Raw genomic sequence first — 19,943 nt, 5'->3', positions numbered from 1 at the left:
GTTGCAGATTGAGTGTTACAAAGGCTACAGAGATGATAAGACTGTTGGATTATGACTGTTTCTTCTACCGTTGATTTGCCACTGTTTTATGCGACTGACCTTGGCAAGTCTTTGTTCTTCGTCTTCTTCTTCCCTACACCAGCAGAGAAACTTCCATGCACTTCTTCTTCTCGGCTCTGCAGCCTCTGCTAACTTCCCCCAACTCTCGGTCACCTTCTCTAACTCCTCCCGTGCCTATTTTTATAATCACATGCCGATTAAAACTTGAGAATATATCTCTTTTCTTTCACAGAAAATCTCGGACTTTCTCTTCTCTTCTTTCTTTCTTTCTTTTCCTTCACGCGTTTCCTCAATTGTATAAAATCCTCATGTATTAAGAGAAAAAAATCCTAGGATGTTATGGAAGGCGTACCCTGTAAATAGCAATAATATCTCCCAACTCCGTGACATTCTCTGCAAGTATATACGACTTTTGTTCTTCCCTTTATTTTTTCATACGCGTCTTCTAAATTTGTCCAAACTCTCGGAAGCACAAAATCCTAAGAGGATGTTTGTTTCTTCCATTGAACGTAAATACCAAAACCAGAACCCACGAGAGCCGAGTATCTCTCTTCTCTTTGATTTATCGAAATCTTCTTTTTCTTTCCATTTTTTACGAAACCAACTTCCTTAAACACTTGTTTCGATAAAACAGGATCAAGCCAACCCAAATCAGTAAAAACTCCGACTAAATCTCACTTCAACCATTGCCAGAAAACTATGCAGAAGCGAACATAATTTTTCCTGTTTCATCACCAAACTCGATATCCAGCCCATTCGAGTCGAAGAAATCCACCATACCAATTATGTTTAGCTTATTCAAGTCCCTCCCATTAATACTTAGTGATTGAATCTCTTTTAAAGTCTCCCGAAAATCAATCCCAAAACTGAACTTCGCTGCAACAAGTTTCCCGCCAATTTTTCATTTCAAACGAAGAAGACAATGGTGTCCCCTTATTCATTGTTGGGGTGTAAATAGTATTTAGGGTGCCCCTTATCAGTGAAGTTCCCCTTATCCAAGTTTGGGGTCCTTTTAGCACTTTCCTTGGGGTGCTTTTAGTAAATTTTCCAAGGTGCCCTCAACGCATATTCTGGATGCCTTTAGTAATTCCTCCCGGGGGTGCAACTATCGCTTTTCGAGCAACTTTCTCCACACAAGTTTATTTCTCCAAAAACACCTAGAAAGACATAAAAAGCCATAATAAATACAAAAATGGGTACTAACAATACAGAAAATCGAGATCATAATAGACACATAAATGCGTCTATCAGTATCCACCAACCACGGACTTAGCGATCATGAAAGGTCCTTCCCAGTTAGAGTTCTTTGCAGAATGAATATTGCGCTTAGTTGCTTTGAGAACTAGATATCCTTCATGAAACTTTTAGGCTTGATTGCTCGTGCCTTGAAAATCTTCTGCTAGTTCGGTATTCCTTTTGCAGTGGAATTCCACGCTCCTGCAGCCATTGAAATTTTCCGGTCTTGTGGTACATATGAACACTCGTGCAAAATTGTAGGAGAACACCCAAGATATTCTTTGTTGCAATTGTTCATCATTTCAGCAACAAATTTTCCGGTGGGATGCTCAGTTCGAAGAGACCCCTCATTCAACCATTTAGTAAAATATTGTTGAGGCGAGACTATCAACTCATAACATTTGGTAATAGCTAAGTTGTGAGCAGAATTGAGTTCCCGGACCAGGGCAGCATGTTTGAAAGTTGATAATATGAACGCATGAGGGGGAATAGGACTTGCCTGAGTGCGGAACTTTTTGACGAAAGCATGTGTGTTTTCTTCAGGTTTTTGTGTTAGTTCCATCAAGGCTTTGACTTTCTCCAGATGCTCGAAAGATGGAGTATCCTCTAGTTCTTCTGAATCAGAGCTTTCTTCAACAGAGAAATGTGCAATTGAAGGTGTTGGAGTTACCCTTTCAGCATGAATCCACGTACGTCCGAGGATCATATCATATCCTGGGTCCTCCCTAATTATGTGAAATTTGGTTTCCGCCCAGGTTGAACCAGTTTTCATTTTGAGAATGATGTAACCATACACATCCCTGGATAATCCTTCGTAATCTCTGACTGAGACAAGAACATGAGTGGATTCTTGTCGAGTGATGCCTGCAGCTCTGAGAGTATTCAAAGGGATAATATTGACACTCGTGTCAACATCAACCAATGATATCCTGAATTCATTTCCTTTGAGATTGACCGTGGTAAGAAGTCCCCAGTCATACATTTCTTTATCAGTGACCGGAGGTTCATGGAGTGCTTCTGGAATGGACAGACGTTTTCCGGACACTATATGGTTCAAAGTTGCAAACATGTCCTTCCTTTGGGCCTTTGATAAATAAAGCAATTCGCAGATGTGATCGGTCAATGATTGCACTGCTTCTTTGACTGTTTGTTCAGATAGTGTGAAGGTTTTAATTGGGAGAGGATTCTTGTGCACTCCTTCAGTCCCCAGTTCTCCTGAATCGGCCTTTTCTTTGAATATGCATTTCAAATTTCTGCAATCACTTGTTGGATGACTGACATACCTATGAAAGCGGCAGTAGCGCGGATTCTCCATTTCCTCCTCTGTCGTCTCATTCCTAACGGGAGGTAGTTTGATCCCACTGTCTTGAATCTAGACCTCCAATAGATCGATCACATCTTCAATGGGGAAAGGAAAGTCTGGATCTTCATGGTCATTCTGCTAACGATGAGTTGGTGCTTGTGCGTTTCGAGCTTGGTTGTCCTTCCTTGATGCTTTTGTAGGATGGGACGTTGGAGGAGCGTTCTTAAGCTGCTGCGCTTCGGCTTTCCTCTTGCTTCCTTCAGCAACATTCATGGAAGGTTGGAGATTATACTGCTTGCTGATCAGGCGCCTGGCACTGCCTCGAGTTTTTTGCGGTTTCTCGACTTTTGTAGCTCTTGTTTTTTCCAATAAGGCCGGAGCAGTAGTTGTTGATCGCTTGGCTGCTTCATGAAGTTCTGAGAAAGTATGGAACCGTAGATTTTCCAGTAAGGTTCTGTAGACCAGGATCATTTCGTTATGCACAAGTCCACCAGTTGTTGTTCAGTGACATTTGAGTCATGACAATCCAGGGCCTGGGTTCTGAACCTCTTTACATAGTCATTCGGATTTTCATTGTTCTTCTGAGACATTCTTCCTAAATTAGAGAGAGTAATCTGCTCTGAGACGAAAAAGAATTTTCGGTAAAAAGCATTGACCATTTCTCCTCATCTAGTGATGCTCCCTGGTGCGACGTTATTGTACCAAGTATATGATCGACCTGTCAGAGACTTTGAGAATTCCTTCAAGCGTACGACATGGTTGTGTTCGTGTTCTCCCAATGCTTCCAGGAATCGAGAAACATGTTCTCGGGCATTCCCTGTTCCATTTTTAGAGTGTAAACTTTGGAGAAGTGTAGCCCTTTTGGAGAGGAATTCTTTGCGTAGCATCGTGATATGGAGGTTGGTGACGGTGGACAGATGATGTCTTGCCTTTCCCTCGATCCTCCAGAAAGCATTCTAGATCTTCACGGGTGATAAAACCTGTGGACTCTGTCTCTGGTGGGTTATCTGCAGCTTTGCAGACCTCATCATCATCCACCACGTGAATTGAGGAGATTTCGGGATCAGCTTCTTTGGTTTTTCCTTTCTCCGACCCGTCCTGAGTTTTCTCTGACATTTTGTCTGTGAGAGTTTTGAGATAATTGCATAGCTCCTTCTGAGTGGTAGCCATATCAGTCTGATTTTTGGCGAGATTTTCTTGCACCTTCATGAGATCATCTATGGTAGGAGGATTTTATCAGATTTCCTCGGGAGAACGACCGAAGAGAGGATTACTTCTGATGTTGGTTTCAGGAGGAGTGGTACTGCCAGTGTCGTTGTCGGAAGTAGGATCAGTTTCTGGAGTACCACCACTATTGCTAGTGCTACCATTGTTTGGGTTAGGACTTGTAACTGAACCTGACATAAGATCAACCATTTTGTAAATGTTTGAGATTGCAACCGAGAGATTAATATCCCACTTTGGTCACCAATCTGTAGATGGGGAAAAACAATTTGCTGGTTTTTTAGGGAATGGAGAGACGACCGTGTGGACGGAGGCTCATCAACCGAGCAAACTGCCTATCCTCAAACAGATGCACTGCACGTGAGTGCTTTGAGTTCGAGAGATCAATTTGTAGGACTCCGACCTAAACCAAGACAATGGTCGTTCCAGAGTCAATTCGGTCACAAAAAGGAAAGAGGGTTGATCTATAGAAGGGAAGCTGAGAAGTGTGTGAGATCAATGATGATCAAGGATTGTGAATGTGTTTAAGGTTTCTGCAAGTTTTCTTTGAACTGTTGAGTTCGAATAAATTCTGGTTTATTGATTGAATTCTTGAAAGTGATTGCTCGAACAGAATTTTTCTATCGTCAATCGTGGATTCAGAGACTTATTTATATTGCCAGAATAGTAGACACATTATCTTCAGTAAGTGTGACGGTTGCTCGAGTGAAAGAGTGGGAAAGTGGAAAATCGTGGTTTAACCTGTTCCAGGTCGTGCAGAGACTTGGTTGATTCTCCACCCACTACTTTTCTAATTCCCTCAACTGTTTGCATGACTTACTCACATTTCTCATCGTGGATGAACACATGTGTCGTAGGCCGCCCAACCAAAACCCTAATTAATATCACCTATGTGACGTGATTGATGTCTCAAGAACGTGGAGTCTGCAAAGCAGATGTGTATTTGATTAGTCAGTCGTTGACTTTATTAGACGATGAGTCTAAGTATTGTTCAGTCGAGCATAATTGTTGAATGCTATAGGATTCATGAATTGAACATGTCTGCTGGGACGTATAGTTCTCGAATGAATGATGTTGATAGTTGAGTCAACATAATGAATATTAATAGTTTAAGAAAATATTGCTCTGAGCTTTGCTCGTATGATGAATTGTTGAATATTGATAGTTGGATCAATATTCGGGCATCTGAGCAAGTATTGCTCATTCGATAAATTATTGGATATTGATAGTTGAATAAACATTCGAGCATCTGAGCAAGTATTGCTCATTCAATAAATTACTGAATATTGATAGTTGAATCAATATTCGAGCATCTGAGCAAGTATAGCTCATTCAATATACTGAACATTGATAATTGAATCAATATTCGAGCATCCGAGCAAATATTTCTCATTCGATGAATTATTGGTAGCATGACCAAGTAAAATATTAATTAAAAATATAATTAATTTGGATGTTGATTGCTGGATCAATATAAAATTATTAGTGTTTGAACTCTCTCAGATTATGATTTGCAGAGCATTTGTTCGAAACCCTAATTTTGATCAATTGTTGGTCAATCGATGATTTACTGAAAATAAATCACTAAGTGAAGGAGGGACCGGCTACATGGGATGATGGTCGATCATGTAGCGCCCAAGTGCTCGAGTAAGCATGCACCAAAGTTCTTTGTTGACCAATTGATGAAAGGATGATCAAATGATGGTTTAATCATTTATTAAAATAGTGCTCGTATGAGCGTTAGATAGTAAAACCTAGTTATCGAGAGATGAGGAACCGGCCAAGGGGTCATGAACTGGCCTTTGGTGGTCGTGGGACCAGCTGACGGTTGATTGAGAGAGTCCCAAGTTGGTTGGAGAGAGTTTGGACTCAATTTGAACAGTTGAGAGATAATTAGGTCAAAAATATGAAAGAGTGTGGGACCGGCTCTTTGCAAGCCTAAGAGAGAGCTTGGTCGGTCAAGGTGGCATTCCCACGTCACCATACTGCCCGTGTCTCAGTCCTGAGAATTTTGGTATTTTCTGATGCGCGTTTGAGCAATATTTTGGATTTTTAGAAGAGTTTGATCTTGACTGAAACTCTCAATTTTGCTTGAATGAGCAAGTAGAACTTTGCTCATGTGACCGATATTTTGAGAATATTAAAATAATAATATTTTAATTTTTGACGCGAGAAGCCTAGTCGGTCATGTGACCATTTGAGTTTTTGGCTTTTTCATGATTTGAGCAATATTTGAGAAAATATTGAAAAAATAGGGTTTTCGCTCAAACGATGGAGTTCCATGAGATGAAGGAAATAATAATACGAGAAAACAAGGGATTGTATGGTGTGGGACCATCCACGGCTATGGCATGGCCGGCCGGTCAGGTGGTCCGGTCCCGTGACACCTTTATCTATTTTTGTGTGATGAAAGTATGGAGAAACTAAGAGTTCCGCTTAAACGAGGGAGTTTGCTCAAATGAAAGAGTCTTCACAAGATGAGGGAAATAATAAATTAAAATAAAAAAAAATAACAGAAGAGGGGGACCGTCCACGACGGCATGGCCGGCCGGCCGGTGGGCCCGGTCCCACGCCTCTTGTTTATTTTATTTTAATATTATTTTCCTTCCCATTTTGCACAGATTTCCTCGTTTTTCCATATTTTCGAACGCTCAATCGTGCATTCGGGTGATCGTTTGTGCATTATTTTCTAAGTAAACTCACACCATTTTCTCGGGGCTTACTTGGTAGTGGCTCAAATGCCTGATCGGTGAATATTTATTACTAATTCATGAAATTCAGTTGAGTATGATTCATGAAACGGAGTAATAATAATTATTTGAGTATTTATTACTAATTCATGAAATTTAGCTGCGAATGATTCATGAAACAGAGTAATAAAATGAGTTTAGTATCTATTACTAATCCATGGAATCCAGCTGGGGATTCAGGGAACGGAGTAATGAGATAAAATGGTTATCTATTACTAATCCATGGAATCCAGTTGAGGATCATCCATGGAACGGAGTAATGAGATATAATAGATTACTTTCTAGGAATTCAGTTGATGAATGACACGCTAGAATTAATCTATTTGCATAATCGAGATATGAGATAATTGAAGCATCATATTCGTTTTGAGGGGTGTATAGTCAGGGAACAACGAGCAGCGTGACATCCTGAAGGCGTTAAGCTCTCTAACAAAGATTATGTTTATGAACGGCCCAATCATTAAAAGATTCTATACACTGTCTCTCTACGTAGTCAGGGAGAAACGAGCAACGTGACGTCCTGAAGGAGTTAAGCTCTCTAACAAACATTATGTCTAGGAGCCGCCCAATCATTTTGATTCTATGTAGAGGTGATGATAAAATGTGTGAAGCATCGAACGCTCAGCTGGGAGGCCTTTCGAGAAACATATTCATCATAGCTCTGAGAGGAATGTTCGCTCAGTCAGAGATCGTGAAACGATTCACGGATCATAAAATATGAATCGTCACATACATTCCTGAAGCCGGGTCAGAAACATGCAGTATCATGATTTTACGATTTTATCCCTTGACGAAAGTCCACCATCAACAAAGACGAAAATCTACTAAGGGGAGCTTGGAGGAACTTCATCAACAAAAGGTATATGGAGACTTAAACTCATCTTTCACTCAGAAGTCTATTATGTTCTATCTCCTATTGAGATTAAGTCGTATAGCTATATAGACTTTACTGAAAAAGTGGGGGTATAACAACCACACGCAACAATTCGATTAGCAATCTGTATGGACAAACTCCAATATACTTTCTAGAGAATCAACTAGACAGTCAGACTCAATCTAGATAAAAGTATATCAAAGAGTTTATATCTCAATCTCTCGATTTGATCTTTACTCAAGCAAATCGAAATCTGCAAGTCTTTATCAAAGAGAGATAACTTGGATGGTACCAAAGACCAATATCCAAGTGTCAATCAATTTAAATCAACAACCAAAAGGTCGGATATTCTAATTGATTGAACAACGCACAACCTGTGATATTTCAATTATATAAACAAATATAATGCGGAATAAAAATAACACAGACACTAGAATTTTGTTAACGAGGAAACCACAAATGCAGAAAACCCCCGGGACCTAGTCCGGATTGAACACACACTGTATTAAGCCGCTACAGACACTAGCCTACTCCAAATTAACTTCGGTCTGGACTGTAGTTGAACCCCAATCAATCTCACACTGATCCAAGGTACAGTTATGCTCCTACGCCTCTGATCCCAGCAGGATGCTACGTACTTGATTCCCTTAGCTGATCTCATCCACAACTAAGAGTTGCTACGATCCAAAGTCGAAGACTTTAATAAAAAAATCTGTATCACACAGAAAATTCTACAGTAATAGATAAACCCGTCTCCCACGAATATACCTACGAGTTTTGTTCCGTCTTTTGATAAATCAAGGTGAACAAGAACCAATCAATAAACCAGTCTTATATTCCCGAAGAAAAGCCTAGTATTATTGATCACCTCACAATAATCTTAATCGACGCAGCGAAAAAAGATATTGTGGAATCACAAACGATGAGACGGAGTTTGTTTGTGATTAATTTTCTATCTTGCCTATCGGAGATATAAATCTCGAGCCAATTATTACAATCGTACTCATAACGATAGAAACAACAAGATTAGATCACACAACTACAAGAAAAGTAGTATCGGTCTGGCTTCACAATCCCAATGAAGTCTTTAAGTCGTTAACCTGGTTTAGAATAAGAAACCAAAGTTTAAAGGAGAATCGACTCTACCTATGCAACTAGTATCACACGTAAGGTGTGGGGATTAGGTTTCCTAGTTGCTAGAGTTCTCCCTTATATAGTTTTCAAATCAGGGTTTGCAATCAATGTTAGCTTGGTAAGAAAGCATTCAATATTCACCGTTAGATGAAAAGCGGATTAGATTCAAGCTAATATTTCTCAACTGTTGGATCGAAACTTAGCTTGTTACACACAAATGGAATGTCCAATTTTGGGTTTACGAACCGTTCCCAAACATTAACATTTGTTGGTTCAACAATAGTTAACCAAATGGTTAGCCATATGATTACTTTCATATCAACCATATTCTTCTTCACCATAACTAGTTCAAATGTACAAATGAACTAGTTAAAGAGTTGTTCAATTGCTTAGATCTTATGTAACTACACAAGACACAATCAAAGCAAAAACGGTTTGATTCACTCGAATCGGTTCATGAACTTTATAGCCACGGTTTGAAAAAGCATTCCTTAGTTTAAATAAACATGAGTTCAAGAACAAACGGTTTTAGATATAACTTGCTCAAGTTCGCGGACTGGGTTCGCGAACTTAAGCTCATGGAAGGAGTTCACAAACTCCAGCAAAAATTCTCGGGTCGAGAACTTCCGCCAGTTCACGGACTTAGCTCAGGCAACTTCCATTTCTCTTGATCAACAAAGTTCGCAAACTTTGGTTCAAGGAATAAGGACTTATACATATATGTGTTTCCACAACAATGCTAATATCCTACCAATGGTTATGTAATCTAAACTCTCATTTCAATCATTGAAACATTCTCAGAGGACGGATATAGCCGTTATTCACAGACCATTTTTCGTCAGAGCAATTTTCAAAGTGATTGAAACATAACATGACTTTCGTCACTAGGTAAAGATGAATTTGGATAAAGCGAAAGCTTACCAACACATATTTCGAGAAATAGATAGGCGAGATAAACTCGGCTCGAAATAGCAAATGTGCATAATAAAAGTCTATATATCAAAACGAATTTTGTCTCAAGAGTAGGAGATAGAATGGATAGACTTTTGAGTGACAGATAAGTTCAAGTCTCCACATACCTTTTAGTCGATAAAGATCCACCAGTTCCTTGAGTAGTCCTTCGTCTTGTATGATGATTTCCATGGAATTCTTGAGCTCAACTACACTTTTTATCCTAGTTCGAGACCTTTAGCTATGTAGGATAGAAATCAAGACTTATAGTTTTGATCACTAACATTGACAAACATGCTTGAGATAGCAACGCATGCGAGTTCGACCGAGCAATGCTCTAACATTTACTTTATACACATTTGATATTTCGATTTGAGTTTAACTCGCTTATATCTTTCTCGAAATATGTGTTGGAAAGCTTTTTTCTTTAACCATGTTCATCATTATTCTTGAAGAAAGTCAAACGATGATCATGTGAAAATCGCCTTGTAACATCTTACATGATTTGTGTGAGACAGTCATTTAATGTAGACTCAGAATGTTTCGTATTGATTATTCGATCACTTGAAAATTGCTTATAAGCTAATAGTTTTTGTGAGACATCTAGTGTCGTATTCTAAGAATGTTTCAATGATTGAAATGGGAGTTTCGAACAATTAACCCATGTCTGGATACATTACGGTTTATGTACTAAATGTACGAACTGTTTTGATAGAATTCAGGACCGGAAGTTAAGTTTGCATACCCGTTCGCAAACTGATTCAACTATTAAGTCAGGGTACTTAAGTTTGCATACCCATTCGCAAACTGATTTAACTGTTGAAGTCCGGGAACCAAGTTTGTGCACCCGTTCGCAGACGATTTCAATCGAGTTCGGCCCGGAGCCAAAGTTTGCGTACCCGTTTGCAAATTGTTGGTTTAAGGCCAATGTCTGGAACTTAAGTTTGCGTACCCGTTTGCAAACTTAAGTGGTTCAAGTTCTAAAATCGGGAAAGTATGATTTCATACTCATGAACAAATACATTTATATATTAAGGAATGCAATCTTTGCAAACCGTGGCTAAAGTGTTCATGATCCGATTCTTTTGAATCAATCTGATTTTGCTTCAATTGTGTCTTGTATACTTATACTAGAATATAAACAATTGAACAATTCTATGAGTTACACAATTAGATTCATTTGATTATAATTTGATCTAGAAGTGTTAAGATGAACATGGTTAAGAGAAAAGTGTTCATATGGCTAACTTCGGTTAATTTTTATTGAGCCAACTCAATATACACGTTTAGGTACGGTTACCCATATCTAAATGAAGGTATATTTCATTTACGTGTAACAAGCTAAGACCATCTAACGGTGGAGAGATATTGCTTTGGTTTTAAGCAAACTTAGCTTGAATATTAAATCAGGTTTTCATCCAACGGTGAATATTGATTGCTTTGTTCCAAAGTTATCAAACCCTGATTTGAAGACTATATAAGGGAGAACTTTAGCAACTGGGAAACCCAATCCCCACACCTCATGTGTGATACTAGTTGCGACTAGAGTCGATTCTCCTTTAACCTAGGTTTTTCTTAAAACCATTATAGGTTAACGACTTAAAGACTTCATTGGGATTCTGAAGCCAAACGTAACTATTTTCTCTGTAGTTGTGTGTTCTGATCTTACTTGTTATATCATATTGAGTACTATATTCTCTAAGATTTTCTCGAGATTTATGTCCGATAGGTAAGATATAAAAAGTAATCACAAATCTCTTCGTCTCATTCTTTGTGATTCCACAATAACTTGTTCTACTACCATACAGTTAAGTTATTGTGAGGTGATTGATATTTCTAGGGTTCTTCGGGAATATAAGACCGGATTATCAATTGGTTCCTGTTCACCTTGATTTATCAAAAGACGGAACAAAAACTTCTTAGTTATTTCTGTGGGAGACAGATTTATCTATCAGAATAGACTTTTCTGTGGGAGACAGATTTTTTTACCAAGTCTTCGACTTTGGGTCGTAGCAACTCTTAGTTGTGGGTGAGATCAGCTAAGCGAATCAAGTACGTAGAGTCATGCTGGGATTCATAGGCGTAAGGAACGTGATTGTACCTTAATCAGTGTGAGATTGGTTAGGGCTCACCTACATTCCAGTCTGAAGTTAACTTGTAGTAGGCTAGAGTCTGTAGCGGCTTAATACAGTGTGGTGTTCAAAACTGGACTAGGTCCCGGGGTTTTTCTGCATTTGCGGTTTCCTCGTTAATAAAACTTCTGGTGTCTGTGTTATTTCTTTTCCGCATTATATTTGTTTATATAATTGAAATATCACAGGTTGTGCGTAGTTCAATAAATTGGTAAATCCAACCTAATTGAAATTTATTGACACTTGAACATTGGCATTTGGTACCGTTCAAGTTGTTTCTCATAATAATCAGGCTTACAGATTCTATCTGTTTGATTTGCTGATTACATTGAGAAACAGAGATATAACTCTTGGATATATTTTCCTTGATTGAGTCTGACTGTCGCTAGTTGATTCTGTTGGAATTATATTGGAGTTAGTCCATATAGATTGCCTAACGAAATATTGGGTGTGGTTGTTAGACCCCGCTTTTTCACATCTTATCTGGGAGATCGCCAATTTGGTATTGGTGTTCCAGTTTGTGGTGAGAGTATTTTACACGCTGTAAATAACTTGTTGGAGATGAAAGGTCATTCATACAAGATGTCAATGCTGATTATTGACTTCTCTAACGCTTTCAATATGGTGCGTCAGTCTCATCTCATTAAGGAAGTTCGACTGCATTGTCCAAGTATCTCACGTTGGGAGTAATTTTTCTACAGTAGGCTTGCTAGACTATATTATGATTATTATATTTTTTTCTTCGGCACATGGGGACCCATTCAGTCCTTTTTTTTTTGCCTTGACACTCCATCCTCTTGTGAAATCCATTGCTTCTCGTTGCAAACTCGATTTGCACGCATGGTACCTTGATGATGGCACAATTATTGGTGACACACTAGAGGTAGCCAAAGCTTTGAGCATCATAGAATCCTAAGTCCCATGTAGGGGTTTACAACTCAATATAAAGAAAACAAAGGTCTCTTTGCCTTCCATTGATCCCAGAGGTAGTGCTGAAGATTTTTTCCCTCGGGATATTGGTAGACTTACTAATGGTGTTAAAATTTTGGGAGGACCATTGAGCCTGGCTCTAAATTTTATTAGTGACATGATATTGAGCAGGGTACACCAGACCATCCAGCTAATGTCCGCCATCAAAAAACACAAAGACCCCCAAAGTGAGATGTTATTACTACTGCACCGGTGTGTCCTGATTATATTTTGCAATGCGAACTACCAATCCCGCAGCACTTCAACCAGCCATTGAACTTTTTGATGACCATTTATTTCAGTAGACTTTTGGCCACAGGAGATGAGACTGGTTTTGGGCCTTTGCAACAACGATTAGATACTCTGCCTATCAAAGAGGGGGGTCTCGACATTTATACTATAGCAGATACTACTGTTATCTTTCTTCTCAGAGTCAGACCCGTTTCACTATAAAAGGTAATAATCGGTAGCTTATTCTCATCAGATAAAGGATCTGCTTATCAGTTGGCTCTTCAGAATTTCGTCCAGGTATGTGGACTACCTTCTTGCTATTGCGTTGATGATACTTCCCGCCCTTCTATGCACTCCTTTGGAGTTACTTATTTTGACGCAGTTAAGAAGCAAATCCCCATCTAATTTTCTATGTATGCAAGAGATTTCATTTTGTGGAAATGTAATCGTGTTAAGCATGCACAAGATTATATTTTGGTTGTACACATTAGTGGGCTGAATTAGTGCCTCGGGCCAAGACAGTTTAGAGTCGTAGTTTGCTATCGCCTTGGTATTCCCCTATTCGTCGAAGGTGGCTTATGCTCAAGTTGAAATAGACCTATGAATATTTGTGGTGATCATGCACTCCATTGTTCCAAAGATGTCGGGCTCAAGTTTCTACATGAACTTGTACATGATGTAGTCGCTGACATATGTTACAACGCCGACGTGCCTACGCGTAAAGAAGTGTCTCTTGGGTTTTTGTCAGATAATAATAGAGATTTCCGCCCGGCAGATATTCTTGTTTATAATTGGGAGAATGGACAAGATGTTTGTATGGACGTTACGGGAGTCTCCCCCTTCACAGGTGAAGGCATCCGTGTTTTTATTCCGGACCAAACTGTTTCGAATGTCGTATTGCGCAAACGTACTAAATATTTAGACAAATGTGTCTCACACGATTATGGTTTGGGTGTTCTAGGTTTCTCTCTACTTTGGGAGAGCTTACTGGGGATACTTTGTATTTTTTTGTGAGATTGAAGAATTATCTAGATCGTAATGATCCTAGTAGTGGTGTAGGTAAATTTCTTTGTTATAGACTCGGTGTTTCTATTCAAAATGGTATTGGTGCTCAGCTTGTTGCTAGGCTACCAACCAAAGTTTTGTACGAATCCTGAGTTCGAATGTAATTTTAGGATTTATTGAAATTTACCTAATTTTAATATTAAATATATAATATTTTATTAAATATTGTGAAAAATTAAATGTTAAAGATAAATAAATAATGTAATTATCAATTTCATTCATAGTCATGCCAAACACTCCAATTTGGAAGGATGAAATTCATTTTCAAGGTAGTTTGAATTCTAGATAGTTGGAACTCCCTAGAATTCAAACTCCTTTCACGCCAAAGGCAGCCTAAGTCTTTCTTATAAGGCATTTCCAAATGAACAACTTGATTTTATGTGGAAATCTATCATTAAGGCATTAAGGCATTTCCAAATGAACAACTTGATTTTATGTGGTATTTTTGTTTTCCACGTGGACTTCCAAATTCTAAAATAATTAACCTGCACCTGCATTATGGTTAGAATTATTCCTCAAAAAATTATACTCCCTCCATCCGCAATTACTTGATAATTACGGTTTTGTAAAAATATTTAGGAATTGAAATTATTTCTACGTAAACCATCAATCTCCCAAATTTCTTGTTTAATATATTGGTTTTCATATCCAAATTTTTGGTTTCTTCTTGATAATCAGGAAATAAAAAGATATACTCTAGAGCTTTAGAGTCGGAATTTTCCGTTACACTTTTGCTAAAAAAAAAAACAACTTATTTTATCCACTAAACACGGATGGAGGGAGTAAGTACTTTTAACATGGGAAATACATTTTTTTATCGTGCAACCAAATAAGAGAATACTCCCTCGTCCATAACCAAAATTTCGCAGCAGAATCTTGAGAGAAATTTTAAATAATCAATTGCTCATTCGATGATCTAGTTCCTCGAAGAAATAAATCATTAACATAAACAAATGAAGAAAGATAAGTAATACTTACACCCAACAATCCAGCCAAATTTTAATTTTGGCTCCACGCCTAACTATCCAAAAGCTATTCTCTCTAATAGTATCCATACATATAAAGATACCTATCCAGACCCATGAATTATTATCATTTAACTTGTTCAGATAGAGGAAACTAACATTTCTATTTTACTTGTCTTTAAGAACCTGAGCTCATAACTCCTTACTATCAGAACTTTCTTTCCAAGCCAGTTTACAAATGATAACTCTATTAGAAGTCTCTAAATTTCTAAAACCAAGGCCACCTTAAGATTTTGGTTTATTTAGATTACTCCAAGCTTAAACTTAATGCACTTATTTCCTTTATGCCCCCACCAAAAATACTTTTTGAAATAATCAAATTAATCAATAAGATTGTTAGGGATCTTGAAACAACCCATTTGATAAGTTGGAAGACAGTTGAGCATTGATTTAACCATAGTGATTCTGCCTTCCTTAATAAGGGAAGTGCTTACCCAATTATTAAGTCTAGCTTCAAAAAACTGAACTACGGGGTGAAAATATTTGGTCTTAGAGTGTCCTAATAAGAGGGAGGCTCATAGATGTCTCTTTGAATCACTGAATTGTCATATTGAGAGATTTTTCCAAGTCTTCACAAGAAGCGGAACTTATGTTATTTACTAAAATAAACAAAATACTTATCAAAATTAAGTAATTGACCTGAAAAACTACCAAAGTTCTGCAGAATATTCAATATGCTCTCAATTTGGTTCATATCAGCTTTAGGAAAAATAAGGATATCATCTGTAAAAATTCGAATGAAAAATATGAGTATCTCTCCTAAAAACCTTGCTTCATGTAGTAATTTTATTAGTTTCGGCTTTCGACACACAATAAACTTCTAGATAACCATTCCATAGCAAGAATGAAGAGATGAGGTGATAAAGGATCACTTTTTCTAATACCTCTAAAAGGCGTTTACTCCTGACAAGTGAACCATCCAAAAGAACACTAGTACTGGTGGTATAAATACACTGGTGAATCAACTTGAATGAATCATTGCTAAAACAAAAATGGGATAAGACTTTCAGAAGAAAAGTACATTCAAGCTTGTCAAAGGCCTTTGAAAGATCCAATTTTAAAGCCATTGTACCACTAAAACCTTCCTTATGTTTCACGGTATGAATAATCTCATGAGACACAATGATATTATCATGAATAGCTTTCCCTGGGAAAAAAACAGGGACTATTTAACTTTTGGTACCCAGCAAATGTCCAATACCTAGCTTTGGTACCCAACATTTGAAATATTTTGCTGGTACCTTGACCCGTCAAGTCAAACATTGACCTAACATCCCATTATATGTATATATATGTATATATATATATTAAAATTAATAATAAATATTAATTTTCTAATTTTAATAATAAATTGAGATCATCATTATCATCGTCATAATGTTTTGCTTATTTCTTTGCCAGAAATAATTCATTTTGTTTAATAATTGGACTTACAAAAGAAAATCCGTCTAAAGTGATAAGATTACAAAACTATATTGTAAATACAAGAAAGACCCAGTTCAATTGTACAATCAATAAGTAGTACCATGAGAAGAAGAAGAAGAAGTTATTATCTATTAATTCTGTTGATGGGTCGAGGTAATCAACGATAAAGGAAATTCACGGATGAGCTGATGGGTTATCATCATCGCCATGCCAAGACAATGGCAATTATAAAACTCACCAACATGGGCAATGGTTATAATCTCTTTGATAACTTTTATCAAACACTTACCAAGTGTCGACTAACTTACAAGAGTATGATTTAAAGATACTGATGAAGATGAAGAAGAAAGATTCAGGTGGCGAAATAGTTAAAGATGTCCGCAAAATTGAGTACCATTGAGATTCAGGGTCTCAAAATTATTTTTTTTTGTAAGTTAAATATCATAGAAGAAAAACTAACTTTGGGAGTTAGTAACCCTTACATCACCCCGAGTAGAGCCATCTAGTACTTGGTTTATAGTAGATACCCTAGCATTAGATTTATCTACTTCTAAAGCATACTGAATACAAGAAGGGGGAACTGTATCCCAGTTAACGACAATTCTGAAGCTTCTAGCTTCTTTAGCAAAAGTGTCGGCTACATTGTTTGCAGTCCTATGAACAAAATAGAAAACTTTAAAGTTATTACAAAAGGAAAACTCATTTTTCGCTTCATCCATTATAGTTTGGTTTTGCCAAGAGATTTGCGATGGTTCTCCATTCAGATAATCCACAAGATTTTTGCAGTCGCCTTCCACACTGAAAGTGGACAAGTTGTTGGGTCTTGCCCATTTAGCTGCTTGCAAGTAGCCTAGAGCTTCCTCTTCTTCAGGTTCAGTTGCTGAGATTGGTCCTGCTCTTCCTTGAATAAATTCACCTACATCATTTCTAAAGATTATAGCAAAGCCTGCTGGGGTATTACAAGAAATCCAGGCATCATCCAGATTTAGTTTATGATAATGTGGTTCTGGAAGTTTCCATGTATTGTTACTAGTGTTTCCTCTTATCAGGTCTTTTATTTTGACTGTGTATTTCTCTTTGTGCAAGTATGCTAGATGTCTTTGTATCTCCACAGCTACTTGTTGATGTGTTTGTTGTTGGTTATCAAAAGCTCTATTACATCTTTCCTTACATATGAACCAGATTTTGGTCATTATTATTTCTATAGGTATCTGAGGGTTTCCTTCTTCAGGACTTTCCTCAAAGATATTAAAGAAAGTTGTATTTCTGTTAAAATGTATATCTACAGGATGTGGGTCAGTTGCCCACACAGCTTGTGCAAACTTGCAGTGTAAGAATAGATATTCTATTGTTTCTTGTTCATTGCATCCAAAGGAACAAGAAGAAGAAATATCCTTAAACCTAGACAGTTTAACATTAGTTGACACAACATCTTGAAGACACTTCCAAGCAAATTTTTTTATCCGTTGGGATGTTTGTGTAGCCCAAAGTTTCTTCCAAAAAGTATCAGGCTGCCCTAAGTTATAGTAATTTATGGTTTTTTCATTTAACTTATCATACATGGATTTCATAGTGAACTTTCCAGATCTTGTTAGAAGCCATCTCAGAGTATCTTCCTTTGCAAATCTAATGTTGCAGATTTTTTGAGCTATATCTCTAGGGAATAAAGAGTGAATTAAGGTTGCATTCCATCTTTTTGTATCAGTATCTATTAGGTCTCTAACCAGGTTTACTGATGAGTTATTACTGGTCTTGTACTGTTTAAGTTTTTCAGATACATCAGGAATCCAGTTATCCTCCCATATATTGACTTTCATTCCATCACATATTTCCCAAATATTGTTTTGTTCAACTAAAATTATTCCTCTGTAGATACATTTCCACATCCAAGAGCTAGAGGAAGGGATTTTAGCTCTAAAAGCAGAGTTTCTCTTGAAGTATCTTGTCTTTAGTTGTGTAACCCAAAGAGCATGTAGTTCTGTCATGATTCTCCACGCTAGTTTAGCTATAAGAGCTAAATTGAATTATGTGCATTTTTAAAACCTAGCCCTCCTTTACTAATTGGTTTGCACAGGCATGAATAAGATTTTGGATAGTATCCTTTGTAATTTGTTTCTTTCCCCCACCAGAAATCTCTTTCTAGAGCATCTATTTTATTGGTTATCTTTTTTGGTAGCATAAAGCAACTCATTTGATAGCTGGCCAAGTTAGCTAAGGTTGCTTTATTTAGCACCATTTTACTGGACTGAGCAAGAATTTTTCCTATCCAACCTTGTATTTTGTGTTCCATTTTTTCTATTATGCTTTCAAACAGTTTTATTTTGGTTTTATCTACAAATAGAGGTGTTCCTAGTAAGATTCTTTCAGGTCAATATGTTTGATTTTAAGGATCTTACTAATCATTCTTTGATGCTTTGGTTGGACTTTCTTGCTAAAAAAAATTCCAGATTTATCAAAATTGATAAGCTTCCCTGAAGCTTTGCTAAAGGTGTCTATTAAACTTAAGATTTTATGACATTCTTTCAGATCAGCCCTAATGAACAGTAAACAATCATCGGCAAAAAATAGGTGGGATATGGAGCTATTACTAGGAGTTATTTTTATTCCATGAATTTCCTTCTTTTCCTCTACCCTAATTAGACTTCTAGAGAAGATTTCCATACAAATTATAAAGAGATAAGGTGAAAGGAGATCACCCTGCCTAAGACCTCTAGTAGGTTTGAAAAATCTCCAGGACTTCCATTAAACAGGACAACAATAGAGGTTGTGGAAATACATGTCCTAATTAGATTGCAGAAGTTTTGATCAAAGCCAAAGGCTTTAAGCGCATTTATAAGGAAATCCCAATTGACTCTGTCGAAGGCCTTCAACATATCAATCTTGATCCCCATCCCAGCATGCTTAATTTTCTTTTTCTTGAAAGAATGAACAATTTCCTGAGATATGATAATATTATCTGATATTTGTCTGTTTGTCAAAAAGGCAGCTTGGAATGGAGATATTAAAGAATTTAAGTGAGGTTTAATTCTATTTGCTATAATTTTTGCTATAATCTTATAAACAGTATTGCAGAGCCCTATTGGTCTGAACTGACTTGGGTCTTTAGGGTGCCTGTTTTTAGGGATAAGGAAGAGAAATGTCTTATTGAACTCTGGATTTAGCTCTCCTGTTCTAAAAAAAATCATGTATTGTGTCGATTACTTGTTCCCATGTATTTTTAGGGATAAGGAAGAACAAGAATCTTAAAGAAACTTGCTGGGAATCCATCTGGTCCAGGAGATTTATTAGGTTTTAATTTTTTTAGGACAACTCTGATTTCTTCAGAGGACGGAATGACATTTAGATGAGAATTTCCTTCTTCAGAAATAGTAGGTCTAATGTTGGTAAAAAGGTCTACATCCTTAGTATGGTCTCTACTATCTTCTGAAAATAGGTTTAAGTAGAATTCTTTCAAGGTGTTCTTGATTTCATCTCTTTTGAAAGTTATTTCTCCATTACTTTGTTTGATACATTCTATATTGTTCCATTTCCTTCTCTTTAGAGTTTTAGTATGGAAGAATTTTG

General features: G+C 37.2%; 1 protein-coding gene across 1 annotated transcript; it reads right to left on the bottom strand.

Annotated features, from left to right (window-relative positions):
• Positions 1 to 3,835: 3,835 nt before the first annotated feature.
• LOC113295515 lies at positions 3,836 to 18,364 on the bottom strand. The gene is made up of 3 exons (XM_026543843.1): positions 16,840 to 18,364; positions 15,976 to 16,101; positions 3,836 to 3,996 (listed from the first exon to the last, which is right to left on the bottom strand). Exons 1-3 carry the CDS (start codon positions 18,362 to 18,364, stop codon positions 3,836 to 3,838), a joined length of 1,812 nt encoding a protein of 603 aa, XP_026399628.1.
• Positions 18,365 to 19,943: the final 1,579 nt, after the last annotated feature.

The sequence above is a fragment of the Papaver somniferum genome, chromosome 7 (assembly GCF_003573695.1).
Source record: "Papaver somniferum cultivar HN1 chromosome 7, ASM357369v1, whole genome shotgun sequence".
Lineage (NCBI taxonomy): Eukaryota > Viridiplantae > Streptophyta > Magnoliopsida > Ranunculales > Papaveraceae > Papaver > Papaver somniferum.
This window is presented reverse-complemented; position numbering and strand designations above follow the sequence as displayed.

What these genes read in the sequence shown, in the direction of transcription:
- LOC113295515 (XM_026543843.1), bottom strand. Translation starts at nt 18,364, where the DNA reads ATGACAGAACTACATGCTCTTTGGGTTACACAACTAAAGACAAGATAC. An exon ending in AAGGGTTACTAACTCCCAAA is followed by an intron (nt 16,102 to 16,839) that starts GTTAGTTTTTCT and finishes TTTTTTTCCCAG; the next exon opens with GGAAAGCTATTCATGATAAT. An exon ending in GGCCTTTGACAAGCTTGAAT is followed by an intron (nt 3,997 to 15,975) that starts GTACTTTTCTTC and finishes ATCTTATGTCAG; the next exon opens with GTTCAGTTACAAGTCCTAAC.